The sequence below is a fragment of the Lipotes vexillifer genome, unplaced genomic scaffold (genome assembly GCF_000442215.2).
Source record: "Lipotes vexillifer unplaced genomic scaffold, Lipotes_vexillifer_v1.1 scaffold95, whole genome shotgun sequence".
Taxonomy (NCBI): Eukaryota; Metazoa; Chordata; class Mammalia; order Artiodactyla; family Lipotidae; genus Lipotes; species Lipotes vexillifer.
The window spans coordinates 78,684-97,812 of NW_006791458.1; the positions used below are offsets into that span (position 1 = coordinate 78,684).

General features: G+C 36.0%; 1 protein-coding gene across 2 annotated transcripts in view; it reads right to left on the minus strand.

The window, feature by feature from the left end:
- The window catches only part of GABRA1 (gamma-aminobutyric acid type A receptor subunit alpha1), a 60,894-nt gene extending 47,077 nt beyond the window's left edge, over positions 1-13,817 (minus strand). The window contains exons 1-4 of one of the 2 annotated variants that reach the window (XM_007464394.1): positions 13,708-13,817; positions 13,067-13,302; positions 10,653-10,741; positions 7,213-7,325 (exon numbers count right to left, since the gene is read on the minus strand). In XM_007464394.1, coding sequence (XP_007464456.1) covers positions 7,213-7,325; positions 10,653-10,741; positions 13,067-13,302; positions 13,708-13,738 — 469 coding nt within the window. In that variant the 5' untranslated portion in view covers positions 13,739-13,817. Of the gene's footprint in view, positions 1-7,212; positions 7,326-10,652; positions 10,742-12,944; positions 12,976-13,066; positions 13,303-13,707 lie in introns of those variants that run through there. The other variant, XM_007464395.1, reaches the window with a different exon arrangement.
- Positions 13,818-19,129: the final 5,312 nt, after the last annotated feature.

The window sequence follows — 19,129 nt, forward strand, 5'->3', positions numbered from 1 at the left end:
AGAGTGTCTTAAGAGATGACATTTGAACTGCAACCTAAAAGGTGAGAAAAATTCAAGGATGAACAGACACAGGGAAAGACATTTTAGGGAGAGGAAAGAATAAGGTGAAGAACTGAGGTGAGAATAGATGTGCTTGACTTAAGAAACAGAAAGTCCAGTACATCTGGAGCCTGGTGAAGCTGATGATCACGGTACAAGATGACACTCTAGAGGAAAGAGGGGCCACACCAAAATTGCTTCTTGTAGAAGCAGCTGACCTTTGTTCTAATGCAATAAGAAGTCTTTGGGTAATGAAGTGAAGGAATGTTACTTGCAGTTTAAGAAGACAGCTGATGTGTGAAGGGTGGATTTTAAGAGTGACTGTAATTTTAAAAATAACACAAGAGGGAATCAATAGTGAAGAATTGTAGGTGGTGTTTCCTTAGGAATCCCTATTACTACAATTTATTTAATATGGCATTGGCCCTGTTTTCACTGGAAATGCTGTCTATTGAGGAACTCAGAATAATATTCACTGGGCCCAGTTCTGTATACTCATAACTTATGAAGGAGGTTTATTGCCTCCTTCAAGTTACTTTGCTTCTATTAATTCACAGAGGCAGTCACTATATGGAGAATGAATTGGCTAACATTAGTCATCATAATAAAGTATTTCTTAAAACCCCACTTTGAAATGGTCCTGTTTGGAAATTGAAAGTATCCTGAGCTCCCTACATAACCATCAATTTATACTCCTGGATTGGAAAATGTTTCAGCTCCCTGCCAATCTGCCTGGAGCAACATTTTTGCTCCTTGTCCTTCATTTCCATTCCCTTAATTCTTTAGACTAGTTGGCAATTTTCCCCTCCCTGATAACGTAGAGCAACTTAATGTTGGTGATATTCAGGTACTAAACTTGGATATGGGGTAGAAAATCACATTTCGAGGTGTCTAACCAATACCTGGTCCTTTGTGTTTTCAGATTCCAAGAACTCAGATGATACAAGAATCTCCCAGGGAAAAAAAGGTAAAGTTTATTACAGGAGACATTTATTTCTTCTCGACTGAGAATTTGCCTCCTTCCCTCCTTATATCATGGCATTTTCTATTGGGAGAGAGCAAAGCTGTAGAGAAGAATGTGATTGCTGTGTTGGAGGAATAGGTTTCTTTTGGTCTTAGAAGTCTTGATCAAAATTGCCTAACCTGCAGCAGCTTTGAGGTATCCTACTTTCTGTTCCTATTATCGAATTTTAATTATATGAGAATAATAATATAATATCATTATATATTATATATATTATGGAGGGATATGGCATCCACTTAGGACTTGGTTTTAAGTTCTTCAAAATGGCAGAGTCCATGACTATTAACAATGAGATTCTTACTTCAGAAACACTACAAACACTATTTTTCAAATAAAGAACTCAAGTTCAGGCTGCAAAAAAAAATCATATACAGAAAAATATATATGTATATTTTTTAATATTTCACATTCGTTCTAGAATCAAGATAGGAAATGGAAACTATATAAAAAGTCCAAAAGTAACTGCACAAAATATAAACTGCAGCTGTTTACTAATAATTTGGCCTTTATAACTTTAGCAAAATCTCAGTGGCTACATTTTATTTTAGGAAATGCTTGGCAAGATGATTTGTATACAATAGGAAAAGATGGAAGCAGAAAGTTTCTAAATATGCTAGAACATTCCTCTGGGCATCTCAGTTGGATTCATTAGATGAGCTGGCTTCATGAGCTGACTGGATTTCTCAGCTGGTAAAAGTTAAAAGGTGTTCTCTGTTCATTTTAACAATTCCTCTTGGGTTTTTGGTAACTGCTTTTTCTCTAAAATTCAACTGAATTATAGAATGTCTAGATATAGTATTTCAGTGTAAATAGATTGCATTATGCCAAAGTCTGAGCATCTGCTCCACACCTTGCGTTAAAAGCACCAGATACACCTACAGAAAATTCAAAAAGAATTCCAGAGTAGAATTTCAAAAGCTGATACGAAAAGCCATTACCTGGTAAAGAAAATGTAACAACAACAATAAAAAAATATTGGATAAATCTAGCCTTTTAAAATTTGGGTGGGTATTGTCAGTAATTTAGAATCTTTTTATTTTATTGAAGGTGAACACATTGTGACACGGATATCTTGCCCTCTAAATTTTAGAACTTCTGGCTTTTTAATATAAATGCAAAATGTGTGTTTTAAGTTAGGTGAACATGAATAAAATGGTTGCCTCTGATCTCAACATCACACAGGATACAAAAACATAATAAAAGATCACATGAATATCAGATATCATCTTGAGATAGAACAAAGTCTAGTCACCTAAAGTTTAGAGTTGCACAAAATTTCACAAGTTAATCTGATTTTTTTCTCCAGAACACTCTTAGTTTCCCACTTTTACTTATTTTGACCTAAAGAAACATAACTCAATATCCCAAGCTAATTCCCCAAGGAGCCTGTACCACCTTGCCAGTAGCACTCATATCCAACCCAGTCTCCTTGCCTTGTTGGAGATGCTTATATCTTAAAGCTAAGATCTCTGGCAATAATAGGGCTAAATGGAGTCTAAAAGGTCTCATACAGGCGTAAAAAATCAAAAATTGGGAAAATTAGGAAGATAAGGAGTAAGTCTGCTTTGAAGCATAGATTGTTTGTTAAATAGTATGTCGTGCTAAAATACCTTGAGGGGAAAATCCCAGCTACATTCCAGTCACAAATACTCACCTAACTGATAGCTTCAATTAAGTAAAATCTAAAACAAACAAAAAAATTCCCCCAAATTCTATAACACTTATAGGAAAAAGAAGAAAATCTTAACTAAATGTGTTAAGCATATAGTAGGAATAAAGCCCATTCTCCACCTCCATTCTTACCTACCTATTTACTTATTTACTTCTCCCCCCATCCATCTGGGTTTGTCACATGATGAGTACACACGTGTACTCTTTCAAAAGAAAAAGATGTAGCCTGTATATATGGTGTGGCAGAAAGGAAAGGAACATGTCACTGGAAGGGCATTACTTCTTAAAAATCTGAAAACTTTCTTCAGAGTGTAGTTTTGGATCTATGTTTCTGGATTGTTCTTACTCCCTCTCCCAGAGTGCAGGGAAAGCCAAAATGATGGTGGCTGAAATTTTACTCAGATAGGTGTAATTCAGGGGGAGCATCAATTAATTTTTTCGGAAGTTGGAGAAAATTCAGGCTTCTTTCGTTTATTAGATTCAGAGACAATAAGGAGAAACCTTGAGGAAATGGATTTTCTCCGAAGGTGATTGTTTTGGTCTTGATTTAAGGCAAAAAGAGGAATCTTGATTAACCAAGGAACACCTGAGCCTACCCATCCTCCTACCACAGATGCCTTTTCCATTTTCTCTAAGTTGCCCTCCTTCGCCTTCTCCAACCCTCTCACTTTTCTCTGTTCTTTCTCCTTATTTTCAGTACCCTCTTTTGCTCTCCTTTCTTCTGTAACCTTTTCTTTCTTCTCTTGCCACTTTTTTTTTTTTTTCTGGATTTTACCTCCTCCCCTCCCTCAACCATTTTATTCTTCTCTAGTGACCATGCTTTAGGCAAGAGCTTTTCAAAAACATTCTTCAGGCCCTGGTTGCAAGGAAGAACCAGCCCTCCACACCTTGTCCTCAAAGAAAGAGCTATTAAATGAGAATGAATCCAACAATCACTGACAGTTTCGATTTGTATTTTCTGACTACTGACTATTTCAATTCAAGTCTATTTAAAGGTTTGTTCATTAATTTTATACTTAAAATATGAACTTGCCAACATATTTTTCTCTTTACATCCCTGAATAGAGTATATTATTAGAATTCCACAGAGTCTATCCTTTTTAGATCTTTTATCTCCTTTAAAAAGATACGTGTCTTCCAGGATATCTCTATGTTGCCCTTTTCTTTCTACTTTCTCAGGATTGCTCTTGACCCTGAAAAGATAGCCTTTTGAAATAGTGTTACAATATCTGCAACTGATTCCTATCATCTGGATGAACCATGTTATATATCTGTTTTCTTAGTTATTGGATCCAGGGTGTACATCTCCAAAGAATAATGTTACACTTTTGGATTCTGTGTGTGTTTCTGAAAAACGGGTCATGATGAATCTGCATGTGCAAGAGTTTCTTACATTAGTCTCAAGTCTTAGCTTATCACATTTCTGTATTTTCTCAAGACATTCAGAACAAAATATCCCTGCCTTCTGCACAATGTTGTTATTTTTATAAAACCAGACTTTTATCATAATAAAGAAGAGGGTGGGCTCCTCTCTCTTGTGAGAGAAGATTATCCCAGCTGTGATCATGAACCTACTAAGAGGAAATTTTTACCACCTTATAAGCTAATGATAATCTTTCAAGTATTGCCTCTACATAGTTTTTACATCTGAAAGCAAATGGATCATGTAAAAAAATCCATTTTTATAATGGAGAGCTACTAGAATGCATGTCATACTTAGCTTACCAGAAATCTATGATAAAGAAATAAAATTAAATAATTTTGCAGAAATATATATATTAGATAATTTCAATATATAGCATCCAAAAATCATGGTGTTAACATTTTTCTCTATTCTGTAGCTGATTATGTTTTATAAAATATCTAAAATCTGTGTTTAATATTTAAGATGTTTTCTGAAGACAGATAAACATTCTCAAAATGGACTTAAACATGTTAAGATGTTTTCTAAAGACAGATAAACATTCTCAAAATGTATTTAAACGTGTTAATGATTCTGGAGATATATGTAGTAAACACATGCTATATATGTAATAAACACATGCCATTATATCCCTTAAGACTGAAAAAGCATGACAAAAATTTAGTTAGTATTAAAGTTTTTTCATAACAAATCCATCAGATTTAATTGCAGTATGCTTCAGGATGATAGATAAAATAGAAATAGAGGAAACTATTTGGGCTACTTTTTAATTTGTTTTCATGTCTATCATAATCTCAAAATCACTGTTTCCAGAAATCATAAATATCAGAAAAATCATCTTTAGCAAAAACTAAAGCATATCCATTCTTTTTGATTTTCCTGAGCCCTTGAATTCTCTATTACTGTAGCATATTATATCCATTTCAATTAAAAAGAATATATCTTGTCTATATTTAGCCAACTACTATTTCTTTTCTTTAAATATCTATTTTTGTTATTTTGAGGGGATTAAGTAGGTAATAAAGTAGATTCCACCAAAACTGCAGCCTGAATTAATGTAGTTGTTTCTGTTAATAAATCCACCATTATCTTGAGTCTTGAAAATTAGCTTTTTGACCCATTCTTAGTCTATATTATACATCCTCAATGTCTGTGGCTCTCCAAGACTTAGGTATGCATATGAGGAGTAGGTGAAATGCTTCCTGCTTATACTATATTTGATTAAAGAGTTATTACACATAATTAAATATAAATGAGCAGTCATGGGCTTGTTATTTGTACTCCAAATAACAATACAACCAAACAGCTGATTATTAAAGAAGGGGTGTGTGTGTGTGTGTGTGTGTGTGTGTGTATGTGTAAAATTGTTTAACAAACTGAAAACTGTGCACAGAACTTATAGAGGATACTCACATTCACAAGGTAAAGTATTAAATGGGATTTCCTAAACTAGAATGAAGATAAGATTTTCTAGATGTGTCATAAAATTCTGCTGATTTTCTAAGGAGATACCATGGAGAAGGAAGAAGAATAAGTAAAGAAATGCCCACTAGTACTTTAAAAGTCTTCTTTTTAAAAGTTATTATCACTGTCCTGAATTTCTTCTTTTTGTACATTCCTCCCCCACCTGCAGTCTTTGTAATTTATTTCAAATTTTATGAACCAAGAACAATTTTCCTGAAACCACTCCAGAGGTTTAGATATATACAGACCTTATATTAATACATCACATACACATTTATGCACTCCATTTTGTGACCAATGCATTTTGTTCCTTAATATTTTTTCAAAGAACTTAGTAAAAGGAAACCAAGTGGAATACAAACCTGGAGGAATTTGTATAGTGTGTCCTAGAACGAATGCTTGAGATTGATAGGAAAGGACACCTGGTAAGACCTTTGACATATATCCGATAAAGGAGTTTTCCTTAAACCTCTGAGACACTAATGACATTTGGCAGCCTCAAAACAGACCTATGATCCATATCTGTGTCATTACACTGACCAGAGTATTAACAGGAAGACTCTAAATCCATGTTACCATTCTCTTTTAAAATCAAAAATTGAATTCTTAACCTTCTTATTCTTTGCATAGCTTTGCTGTCTAGATGAAGAGGAGATGAATTTCTTAATATTGTCATTTCATTGTAATTTAAATATTGCTATTAAATAGTTTCAACAAATGCTCTGGAGAGAGTGCAGCGTAAGTTATAGTTGGGAGTCATAGATTCTATCCTTGGTTTCCTATGTGACTTTGAACAATAATTTATTTCCTTGCTTCACTTGTTTTACTCTGAGATCAATATTTTGTTTTGGCTTCATTAGTCTTTGTTTAACTAAATAAGATAGGTTGATTATCTTACTCAAGGACTATTTAAATAAGTGTGTAATGCCTTGCACTATTTACTCTTATTGTTATAAATACTGTATTATTAAGTGCTAACTTATCCCTGAGTAGAAATTCATTAGTAAAACCAATGAACTGGTATACAAAAAAAAAAAAAAAAAAAATTATGGCTAAAAAAATTAGGGTTTAAGTTTAAATTCACAGTCAAAACAAAACACACACTATCATCTATCTCACTCACATTTTATCCTAGAGGTGGGGGTAATCTAACACAAAATAGTGGATCAATATGTAAGATTCCCAAATAAATGTTTAGAGCAGTAGATTCAGAGATACTCTACTTGAATTCAGTGCAAACATAGCTATGCCTAATGAAACAGAGATGCAGTATTTGAGCTGGAAGAGATGATATTACCCCCCTTTTTCCCTTGTAAAATCAAATCATACATGGAAAAGATTGATTGTCAAGTAAATGTAACATTTATCTCATGACATTATGAGAAGTTTGAATCTGCCTTCTACTACGTATGGGTATGTGCATGGGATGACTGTGAAAAATTGAATTAATATTGAGCAATATACTAAAAATAGGATGTCATTACACTACATGCTTCCATTCTTATTACTTTAACATGTAGAGGGAAGCAATACTTTAATAGTAAATGTTTAATATTTTTCTGTAAAATAAAAACACAAAAATGCTACCCACCTCCCAATCCTGGTCTCAGGCGATTGTCATAACCATCTAGGAGTCGGTCCAAAATCCTAGTGAAGACAGTGGTGTTGTCTTTAAGTTCATCTTGTAATGAGGGTTGTCCATAGCTGAAAAAATTGTAAAGGGAGGCAATATCTAAACTATACATTTCTACTAAAACCTTTTCCCACATAAAACCTTCTGCAATTTTCCAACTTCCTTTCTATTGAATCTTAATTTGAAATTTTCTTCTGGTAAAGTAAAAAAATGTCATAGTTTAATTCTTACCATTTTCTCATATTTGTTCTCATAGATGATATGCTCTTTATTCTAATATTTCTAACTATGAAAGGAAAATTACAGGAAATGAGTTGTGTCTTTACATTTATAATTCTCAGCATGTATACAATGTTGTAATGAATGTTTTCTCTGGGCAAAGCAAGAACATTAATGCACTTTAGTAAAAAACCTAAATCTGGGAAACTTCTTCCCAAATTAAAAAAAAAATGTATTTCTGAGCTACCAAAATACTTAATAGCTTTGTTTTCATTTAATTTAACATGTAGCATAATCCCAAGATTTCACCTACCAACAACCGTCCCTTTCTCCACTTCATATATATCTATGTTTTGTGTTTTTGATGTTCTTTCTGGTATTTAGATGAGAAAAATAGATAAAACTTGTTTCTTAGGATAATTACATGTTCACATCAGTGTGTAATTTCCATTCTTCTTAAGGTTTATGAACCAATTTTTATAATTTGTCTATTCAAACCTCTAATTAATTGAATTTTGTCATTTCTGGTCTTAGAAGTAAAAGATAGCTTGGAAAAGATATGGTCCAGTATTCTTAATTTATGGTTTTACTAAACTAATGCAGGATTAGCGTTTTAAGAAAACACAGCCATTTGTAGAGTTTGAACTAGAATCCAGCTTTCTTTAACTTTTAGTCTGAAACTTTATTTTCATTCTTCTATATCAGAGTAATTGTTCCTATTTAAGTCTTTCTATGTGAAGGTCTAGTTTTTATCCCTTACCAGTCGTTACTAGTCTTTGAATTTGGACCACATAATGACTGCAGTTCTCATATTATGTATTTATTACATCAATCGCATTACTATCTATGATCCTTAAATCATATTTTATGTAATGATTAGAATGACACCTCCAAAATCCTTTGAGAGAAGAGTATTCTATGTTAGGAGGGATCACACTTACTGATATATTTCAATGATAGCTCTGACCTTGAGCAAAAAGAAAAAACAAAAAAAGAATATAGAGTGTGAACTAAAAAACTGACACAAAAATATCACTTTCAATTTAATATGCTTTTGGCATCTCTCTTGTGTGTTTATATTACTGATCAATCTAAGAAAAATAATAACATTTGAAACCAGGGTTCACTGATTTGACAGAAGCAAGCAATATAATCAAAGTATTAATTCAAAAACAAACACTATTATTTGGGTAATAATGTTATACTGGCAAAATGCAAAACTTTTCTGATAAAATTTTAATTTAATAAGCTATTATAACTAAAAGTTATTCATGATATGAAATATATGAAATGTACCTCTATGAAACAGTTCTCCATTCTCCTAATTCAACATTAATACTGTGCAGATTGAGGGTTTACTCTCCTTTGGCAGAATTAAAGATCTTACTAGTTTTTGAAATCAAATTTTCAACGAGCGCTGTGTCTTCCAGGATGTCTTGCTAGCAGATGACAGCAGTAAAGCAAAAATAGTTTTCTGAATACAATTATTTATAAAAACTCATTGTCACAAAACCTACTGCCATGCATGCATCTTTCAAGGATACTGGAAGGTCATCTTGATAAAGGTGGAAAAGAAATGCTAACACACTTTGAGTTGTGACGAGAGCCTGACCAAGTAGTCTAAGGAAGAATCACTAAAATAAGAAGGGAGAAAAAGATGAGATGGGGTGATATGACAGAGCAAATTAGATTGTTAATATGATTCCCAAAATATGGGGTGATCTACTACCTATACCTGCATTCTCTTTGTTTTCATAGCTTATGTCAAATTCAGGAAATGCTTTTTTTCCCCCTGGTTTTATTTTATAAATGTTGTACTCACCAATTGTTTGCGTTGGAGTACAAATGCCAAAAGAGACTTTTCCCTCCCTCCCAGAGAACCAGTTCTGCTCTGCCAAATGGAATGATAATCTTTCTTTTATGTGCTTTTCTTAATCAGGTTATGCTTCATTTTTAATTTTAATTTACTATGTAATCGTCAGACAATGACCCTAGTATAAAGATCAAGATTATTTATTTGCTATTAAATACTCATGCCAATGTAATGTTTCCTAAACTGAATATATAATTTGTAGAGAAATGTCAGTTACAGTACGTGATTTTGATTCCATATGAACCACTATATAATAAAACATTGTGCACTAACTCCATCTACAGGTCATTACAATAGCAACACTTCATACAATTTTTCAAGAGAGGTGAAGAACATTTAACTCCTCAGATTAAGAGTATCTGGCAATAATGCACTTTCTGTTCATCTGGCGGTCATTATTTATCATACACAATAACAAACAATAAAAATAGACAACTTCTCAATTTAAAAAAATCCTCCTTAGTTCTTATCTTTCCAGTCTATTCCATCTCTCTGCCTTAACTCATAAGGGTTCACTTTTCATTACATTATGGAGAATCTTAGATTTTTGTAATATGTCTAAGACTTTCTTTGGGGCCACAGGAGTGGACTACACAAAAAAAATCTGAAATATTTGGTCATTTGTATCTTTGCTAGTATAATATGCCTATGCATTTGATGGGATCATTAGCAAATATTTTGAATGTGGTTAATCATATGATTACATTTTTTCTCATAACTTGTCTCCACAGTAGTTAAACTTAAATAGAGAAGTTCAGTTTTATCTAACGTTCTTAAATATGTGTCTAGTATATTCTACTTCTATTGGTTATATAAATAACAGTTTCAAAACATAATGCACATGCATTTATAAAAACTTATGACTTTCAAATTACAAATATTATTCTAACCTTTCCACTTCCACATAGTTAGAAGTTACTCTATGATCTTTGCAACTGGTTAGAAATTTTCTTGTTGGAAAATCAACTCACATAGTATGCTGACATTAATTGGGGTAACTTTCTGTGAATTAGGAAACCACATGTTTTGTTCAGTTACAACTGAGCAGTGAAAAGTTCAATTTAAGAATTAAATGTTGAATTAATACGGTCCTTAACAGAAGCGTGTTAAGCGTATTCTAACCAACATGCAAATAAGTTGATTATTTTTTCATATTGTTCTTCTTTATTAGCTGGAATTTTATTGCAGTTAAGTTTTTTGAATTCCCTTAGTCATGAATTCATCCAAGGACAATTTTCTTCCCCCTGAAAGAATAAATGAAAAGTTACAGAAATTCTCATGCAGATTTAAAGTAAAGGGTCCCCACCTTCTTCCAGTCAATGTGCTCAGAAGGAGGGTCCAGCCCCAAATGTAGTCAGAGAGACCCGGACTTTTCTTCATTGCGGGCTTGTGCAGCTGAAAAGTAGAACAAGTAGAGATCAATGTCTCTTGCAAGAAACATCAGGTTATAACCACTAGGGCTGACTGAGGCAGTTCAGATAAATGCTTTGAAGTCAGGAAATGACCTCACTGGGATATGACACCTCACTGGAAGCAATGGAAACCTGGACCATCCATTCTCCACTTTCACTTCCATTTCTCCATTCAGAAATATCAGTGTCTAAATTTCTCCTGTAAAAGAATACAAATTGAAATTCTCTCAGGTGACAATATTGCTTAACATAAAAACTGTGAGTTATTTTTTCTCTAGGTTTTATATTTACAATGTAGTTTGAATTACTCTCTTCTTGTTATCATCTGAAAATTTTGACCTTTCTTATTTGAGTTCCCACAACTGAACTGTGCACTGAAAATTTTCAGCTGGTGTCTACAACAGGGAGAGCATGTTTGGAGGCTGTGATGGGGTAGGTTAATATGCTTTGATGACTGAATTCATCTTTGGATTCTGGATGCACCTTGATTTCAGAAGCAACTGCTATTTATCTTTTTTTAAAAAATAATAAAATCATAGGAAACACTCAGTTGAATGCCGAAATCATGCTTGTAATTCTCTGCCTGTGATTTGCCTCGTTAAATATGCTCGCTAATGCTTCTGTGAGGCTAAAGGACATACTTTATAGTCAAGCCATGTGCTGATCTCTCACATACAAACCACACTCACATAAATGCACACAAGCATGCCCTCACATGTCTTTTAAGCCCTCTCAGATTCTGCCAGGTTGCTGCTAGAAAATGTTTCATCTAAAACAGATGGAAGCTGGAGTGCTTTGCTTTGCATGAAAAAGGGAATCTTTTTTCCCTCTTAGGTAAAGTGCAATCAATCACCCTCTGATTGTTGAATTTAGACTAGGTAGCAGGATGTTGGAGGAAAGGAGGAGCATGGAAAGCTTAGAGGATTTTTAAAATTATAATCTATTTGTGTAATTCTTAAAAATCAGAGCACTACCTGGTGAATGAGCAGACATGGTAACACTATTTGAATGTGCTATAACTGATTCCAGTCATAAGATGAGAAATGTTCAAGGTAAAATTTGTTAGCACTTCCCTGAATCTGTACTCCTTAGCAGGGTCAGTGATTAATGGATTGCAAGTCTTTTAAAGCATATTTTCCATTAGGCACTCTATAGTTTAATGTGGTATGCCTTTAAATACATCTACACAAATGCTTTCCACACTCTCCAGGATCATTTATATCAGTAAAATCATTCCAAACAGGCATGTAAGCAATGAAACATAATTAAAGTGTTTAGAGTGAAATGGTCTAGACCTAGAGGTAAGAACTGTGAGCTTCATAGTTTTTCCCTAACTTAGTGACTGCTTTTGACATAGGTGAGTTGAATACAACAAGAAATATTGGGTAAATATCCTTATGTTAAAATATTGCACCTAAATTGCATAATTATAATTCACCCTTTTATTAACCTTCAACATCCGTTATGAAGGAAAAACAACTTCTCGTACCCTTTTAATATTTGTTGGTCTTTATAAAAAAGGGTAATTCCCAAAGGGGTAAATGAAACAAAACAAAACCCCAAAACAAGATACCATAGCTTTTTGTCCTCCTCTGACATTTTGAAAAGAGAAAAACAAACCTATCATGGCACTTGAGTTGTTGAGTAAGAAAGTTTCTTGCAAATGCAAACCTAATAGTTTAAAAGAAACGCTAAGCTGTCTCCTTACCCCTTTCCACCTTCAACCTCGCCCTATCAAACATACGCTCTGAACACCCATTTCTATGCCACCCACAGCAAATGATAACTTGAGTTTTTCGTGTTCGGAATGAGAGAGACCCCTACACCAGACGGCATTACAGCAGCGTCCACTGGAAAGGAGAAAAGAAGCATTTTTGCAGCCAGAAAGAGAGAGTGCCTTCCCTACGATGGAACATTGAGATAGGTTTTCTATCCCAGCGTCTTAACTTTAGACGATGCACCCAACGCCCCTCCCCACCTCACCCCAGCTCCGTCTTGCAAAAAAACAAAAAATCCCCAAAAAAGACCAAAACAACATGTCACCACCCACCCCGCGGAATACATTCAACTCTGCCTAAGAAAGAGGGAAAGAAAAGAAGAGAGACGGAGAAAATAATAATAATAATAATAATGCTCCTAGATCGCTGCGATTTTCACCCTGAAAGAAAAACATTCGTTCTTTCTACCTGCTGCGGGATCAGGCTCTTGTCCTGTTCCCTCCTTCTCTGTTTTCTATTGCATTCCTGTCACTCCAGCAAGGAAAAGGCACATTCAAAGCTTGTGTGTGGCGGTCCGATGCCGCACTTACCTCGGGCCCCCTCTGGGCAGAGGATCGCTCAAGACCCGAGAAAAGTCTGCGAGAGAAAATCGTGGAGAGCTGGGAGCCAGCGCGAGTCCGCGAGTCCCGGCGCGCCGGCAGCGCAGGGGCGTCCTCGCTCTGCCGCTCACTCACTCGCTCTGAGCGGTCAGAGCCATCATGGACTCTGCGTGCTCCTTTGCTGAAGATTTCACACCCAAATTTGCTTCCCAGTATCCAATCTGCAGCTATACAACAAAAGATTTTTCTTTACCAAGACAGTAGTAATACGTCCCAGGGCAAACCGGATGTGAAATAGGCGGTGACTTCATGCCAGAGAGATTTTATTTTAGAAAGGAAGGTGGTACCAGCCTCTGGATCTGGAGACCAATCCGCCCATTTTTTATAGGCAGCACAATTTAACTTGCACCGCTCTGGCCCTAATCCCCTTCTCTCTAGCTGCAGACTCAAATCCTTCTACAATCTGCTGCAAGCTTTCCTTTTTTGGGGGGAGTAGACATGGGGGAGGGAAGAGTAGAAAGGGTTAGAGACATAGGGACGATACTCAGAATCTTTTCACACTTTCAGTTTATGAACCCTCTATTTTAAGGCGTGCCTATTAAAAATACAACTGATGAGTATAACTATTCCACCTTTGATCAAATATTTAACCACTGCATGCATATGAACGGACGCAAGCTATGAGACAGGGAGATGCAGGGTTCCACATGTGGAAAGCGCACTCTCCTGTCGCCTGTCTCCCTCACACGCACTCCCACACACGTCTGAGTCCCTGTGTCTTGCAGAGTCACGAATGATGAGGGCTGGTATGGAAGAGTTCTGGCCGGTGGGGAATTGGCCACCGGGTTGAGAGAGTCCTCCGCACTTTCACAGGTTGTGAGCGCTCTCCACCGGCCCTCAGTCTGCAGCTTAGAGGACAGCAAGAACACGCTCCGGAACCGGGTTTTTCATCTTTGGAGGCAACTGTTTGTTTATGTCATGATGGAGAAAACACGGCCTCCTTTAAATATGAATTGTGCTGGGTTCCTAGCACGAGGAGTATTTAAATAAATCGCCCAGATCATTTCTAGGTTTGAGAGTCATATCTGCATTTCCGGAATCATTCCCTTGCCTATAACTCCATCATTCTCGGGATTAGGAAAATGAGAGAGGGGGACGAGAGATTAAAGCCTTTTAGAAGTCAGGTCAAAACCCGCTTCTACTTTTTTTCCCTCTTTCCTCTTCTGTTACCCTCCCTGGTGTCTCTTCACCCACGAATAATTATACACTGAGGGAAGGAGGGTGTGTTTCTACATCAGTCTAACTAAATTTCCAAGGAATCAGGGACGACTGTAGTTCTCTCCTCAGATTTTGTGAATGGGTGTTTGTAGCAGAGAGGAGATGGGTGCTGTGTTCCTGGGAGGGCTTACTGAAATGACCTGAGGCTCTGGGAATTGTCCTTTAGCACTTTCCCCTGCACTAGGTAGCAGGTGCTGAAAGGAAAAGGTGGGTGCTTCCGTGCAGTGCTTCTGGTGAATAAGGGCTGAACTTTGGTGAGCTCCCTAGTCATTTTCCATGGATTTCTACCAGAGGAGACATTTCAGATAGGGTCAGATCTTGGCTAAGGGAAGAAAAAAATCCAAATGGCCAGTCCATACCATTCATGCGTTTTTGATTCTGCAAGTGTTCATTGACTTTGTGCTGCAATGCAGTTAGCTTACATGAATAAAACTTAAGACAGGTGAATGAAATAATAAGGAATATATAATTGAAGAACACATTTAGAATTGGGCTTGTTTCTTCTGAGTTTTGAAAGGGAAGTGTCATTGGGAAGTTATTTTAGAAATAAATCTTCAAGGAAGGGAGATTTGAAGATCATTTTATAATATCCTTGTTTAGTCGCCTACTCTATTCAGACACAACAAATGTAATGCATTTTTAAAAATAAATTTATTTATTTATTTGTTTTTATATTTGGCTGCGTTGGGTCTTTATTGCTGTGTGCAGGCTTTCTCTAGTTGAGGCGAGCGGGGGCTACTCTTCGTCGCGGTGCGCGAGCTTCTCATTGCGATGGCTTCTCTTGTTGTGGACCATGGGCTCTAGGCGCGTGGGCTGCAGTAGTTGTGTCTCGTGGGCTCAGTAGTTGTGGCTCGCAAGCTCTAGAGCGCAGGCTCAGTAGTTGTGGCACCCGGGCTTAGTTGCTCCAGGGGATGTGGTTTCTTCTAGGACCAGGGCTTGAACCCATGTCCCCTGCACTGGCAGGCAGATTCCCAACTGCTGCGCCACCAGGGAAGCCCATGTAATGTATTCTTAACAATAGCCATTGAAGGAACATCAGAGCTTCCTTCTTTATGTGACATTACCCAATTTTTATTTATTTATGTGCTTATCCATTAATTTACTTATTTATTGAGCAATTCTGAGAATAAAGCTCACATTGGTAAGGTTTTGAAACCCTGAGTTAATTAGAAAACATTATTTTCTTACCTGGCAATATAAAATGCAATTCCATAGTTTTGTTTTGATTCAACAAAGACTAATAGTCCTAAAAGTGACCTTTTAGACTTTTTTTTCCTCCTGACTAAATTGTCACAGCTCATTTTACTTCCCTTTACAAATTGAGAATGACTTTATATCCTATACCTAATGACATACAACCAAATCACGCTACTGATGGTTTTTTTGAGCACAATCGCTGAAACTTTGTCATTTGAACAATAATCTCTGAAAACAATGCCAGTCACGTTTTACTTGAGACTAAAAGTGTTATGTGACTATCCAACAGGATACGATTACATAGCATTTCCATACATTTTAAAACAAATGAATATTTATAAATAGTTATGGGTTTATCTTAAAACTATGGTACAAATATGGAAATGGAAATTCCATATTCTGATTCTCTATTTAAGATACAATATTCACACGGTAGTTTTTGCTAGATGATGTACCTATAATTTGTTTTGGGACATGTATGTTTTTAATAAATAAATTTAATAAATAAATTGTGGGTGTTTAAAATATTGTAATTTGACTATTCCAAAAACAGCAATTGCAAATCTAAATTATGAGTATGCTTATTATTCTCCATCTAAAGTATCATTAACACATGCACATAACACTAGGGAATAAACCATAAGAAATTAATGGCAAGGAAATCACTTTTTTATATTGTCTTATTAAATTGACTCTTTTATATAATTGCTGAAATTCTTGATAAATCTCTTCAAAGTAAGTGTGCACCTGATTGAATTAAGTTCTTGAAATCACAATAACCATGATGTTTAATATTCTTAAAATATTTACTGAGTGCCAAGTAATGTGCTAACAATTTGCATAAATCATTCCATTTAATTCTCAAAACAAGGCTGTGATAGTCTTATATCCCTCTTTTACAAATCACTCAATAATTTGTGGATTAGAGAGAGCGAGAGATTTGGTCAAGGTTACACAGCAAATGAGTGTTCATGCTAGAATGCAAACTCGGATCTTCCGACTTCAAAGCTTATTCTCTTAACCATGTTTCTACATTACTTTATTTCCTTACTATGTGGTTGTGAGCTCATGTCAAGATCTGTTTTATTTGTCTTATATCTATGTTTGACTATCTTAATAGCAGTCACATAAAACCTACCTCTGAGTATTTTAAAAAGGTATTTATTCATGATGAGATTCTTCCATTTGATGATCTAGTGCATCCAACTGCAACAGGGTGTCAGGCTGACTTCAGTATTTTGGAGTTTCCGGCTGTTCTCCTTCAGTCTCATGAGGCCAGTTTTGAAGGCCCTTTGAACAGTCACTAGTTTTGGGCAGAAGGGATTTGAGGTCAAACCTAGGACCAGGGATCCTGGGGAGGCCTAACAGCTCTATTTCCAGTGTTGCAGACTGGTACATTTTGCTTTTTCTGTCAATTTTAAATGGCAGGAAGCCCTGACCTAATTGAAGAAGTGTACTGATTCTTTTCAGCAGAAATGTTTTTACTTCATCCAACTAAATGTGAACCAAATGAGAAAAAAATAGCAAGCATGTTCTCATTAATTCAGTGTGGCTTTTTAACATTTACAAAATAATTTGAGATGAGGGAGAAGAGATAAGTAAAATGATAAAATACCAAATAAGCTTCAGCTGAAATGTAGGATAAAGTGGTCTTTTTAAATGTGTCTGCATGGCTCAGATATATACACTGAACATATATTTTAATGCTAACATTTTAATGGTTATCAATCTGTAACAAGAAATGTACACGTGGCAGTTAAATATGATTTCACCCCCATTTATGTATATATATATATATATATTTGGATATTTATATGGAATATTTTCACCCACTAAACTAGCTCCCCTTTTTCTAATTTCCCTGTATATAATACAGACCATTTTGTTAATGAACTATACACGTGTCCAGAGGGCTAGCCCTTCTCTTATAATTGATATTGAACTAATAGTTCAGTTCATAAAAAGAAAAGAACTGTAATAAGTAATAGAGTAATTTTTGTTCCTTAAGTGAGACTTCTTTGTCATCAGGTTAGTTAGACAAATTCTTTTTCCCAGGCTGGATGGCTAGTTTGACATCTCAGCATAGTGAGAGACTTAGTGAGTACAGTAAAAAGAAAACCAAACTTTTCTCATACTTAAGTCATAAATGTTTGACATTCTAAAGGAATGTAGAGATTGTTTGTTCCAACCTCTTTGACAAATCCAAAAGATTATGTAATTTCCCCCAAGATTTTTGCAGAACCCAGGTTAGGATGGCACCGTGAGTCCTCATACATGGATATAGATCTGAAGTCACTGACCCCTAATAGATGTGTGACCATTGGTATGTTACTCAACTTTTCTGAATCTCATTTTCTGAAGTTTTAAAATGAGGTACTATTATCAGCTGGTTGTGGGATAATATGGGAAAACAAATGCGAATCACATAGTCCTCTTGCTTAGCACCTAGTAGGTATCCAGTGAATGCCAGTTTCCTTCTCTCTTTTTTATCTCAACACAAATTCATTATTTATCAAACATTTTAGTGCATTATCTACAGCATGTTCATATAACTCGCAATACTGATTATTTTATCCACATTTTCCATAAGCTTTAACTGAACCATAAAATTCTCAGTTATCAGACAAGCTACTATGGCAAGTAGCTCACATGCCACCTTAAATCCTAGGCGCATATTCTTAATTCTAAGGTATCCCGAGAAAAAGAATGCTTCTCACTACTCCTGCCCTAGGCATAGAGTATTTTATACACAATCCAAACCATACATCTCAGTTGTTCTTCTTATTTTCTAACTCTGTTAAAAACTTCTGACTTCCTGCTCTATGCATCCATTCTCCTCTCATGTTCTTTGATCATTTTTGCTATCATTACTCTGAACTCTTTCTCCGGTAGATTGCCTGTCTCCCCATCACTTAGTTCTTTTTTTTTTAAATTAATTAATTAATTTATTTTTAGCTGCATTGGGTCTTCGTTGCTGTGCGTCGGCCGGGGCTACTCTTCGTTGAGGTGCTGGCTTCTCATTGTGGTGGCTTCTCTTGTTACAGAGCACGGGCTCTAGAGCACGGGCTCAGTAGTTGTGGCTCGTGGGCTTCAGAGCGCAGGCTCAGTAGTTGTGGTGCGCGGGCTTAGTTGCTCTGCGGCATGTGGGATCTTTCCGGACTAGGGCTCGAACCTGTGTCCCCTTCATTGGCAGGCGGACTCTTAATCACTGCGCCAACAGGGAAGTCTCTCACTTAGTTCTTCTTCTGGGGTTTTATCTTATTCCTTCATCTGGAACATGTTCCTCTGCCACCTCATTTTTTCTAAGTTGCTATTTGTATTTTTATGTCTGTGGTATGTTAGTTATGTTTCTCAGCCTTGGAGAAGTGGTCCTCTATAGGAGGTGTTCTATGAGTCCCAGCAGTCACCCCAGCTATATGCTCTGGGGGTTCCCCCTAAGAGGGCTGCACGAGTCCTTCTATTGTGGTGGCTAACTATGTGGGCGGTCTGGTAGGCTTGGTTGGACCCTAGTCTGGTTGGTTGCCAGGCCCTGTCTTGTGTGGCTGCTGTTTAGTGGGGCCTAGTCACAAGAGGGCCGGT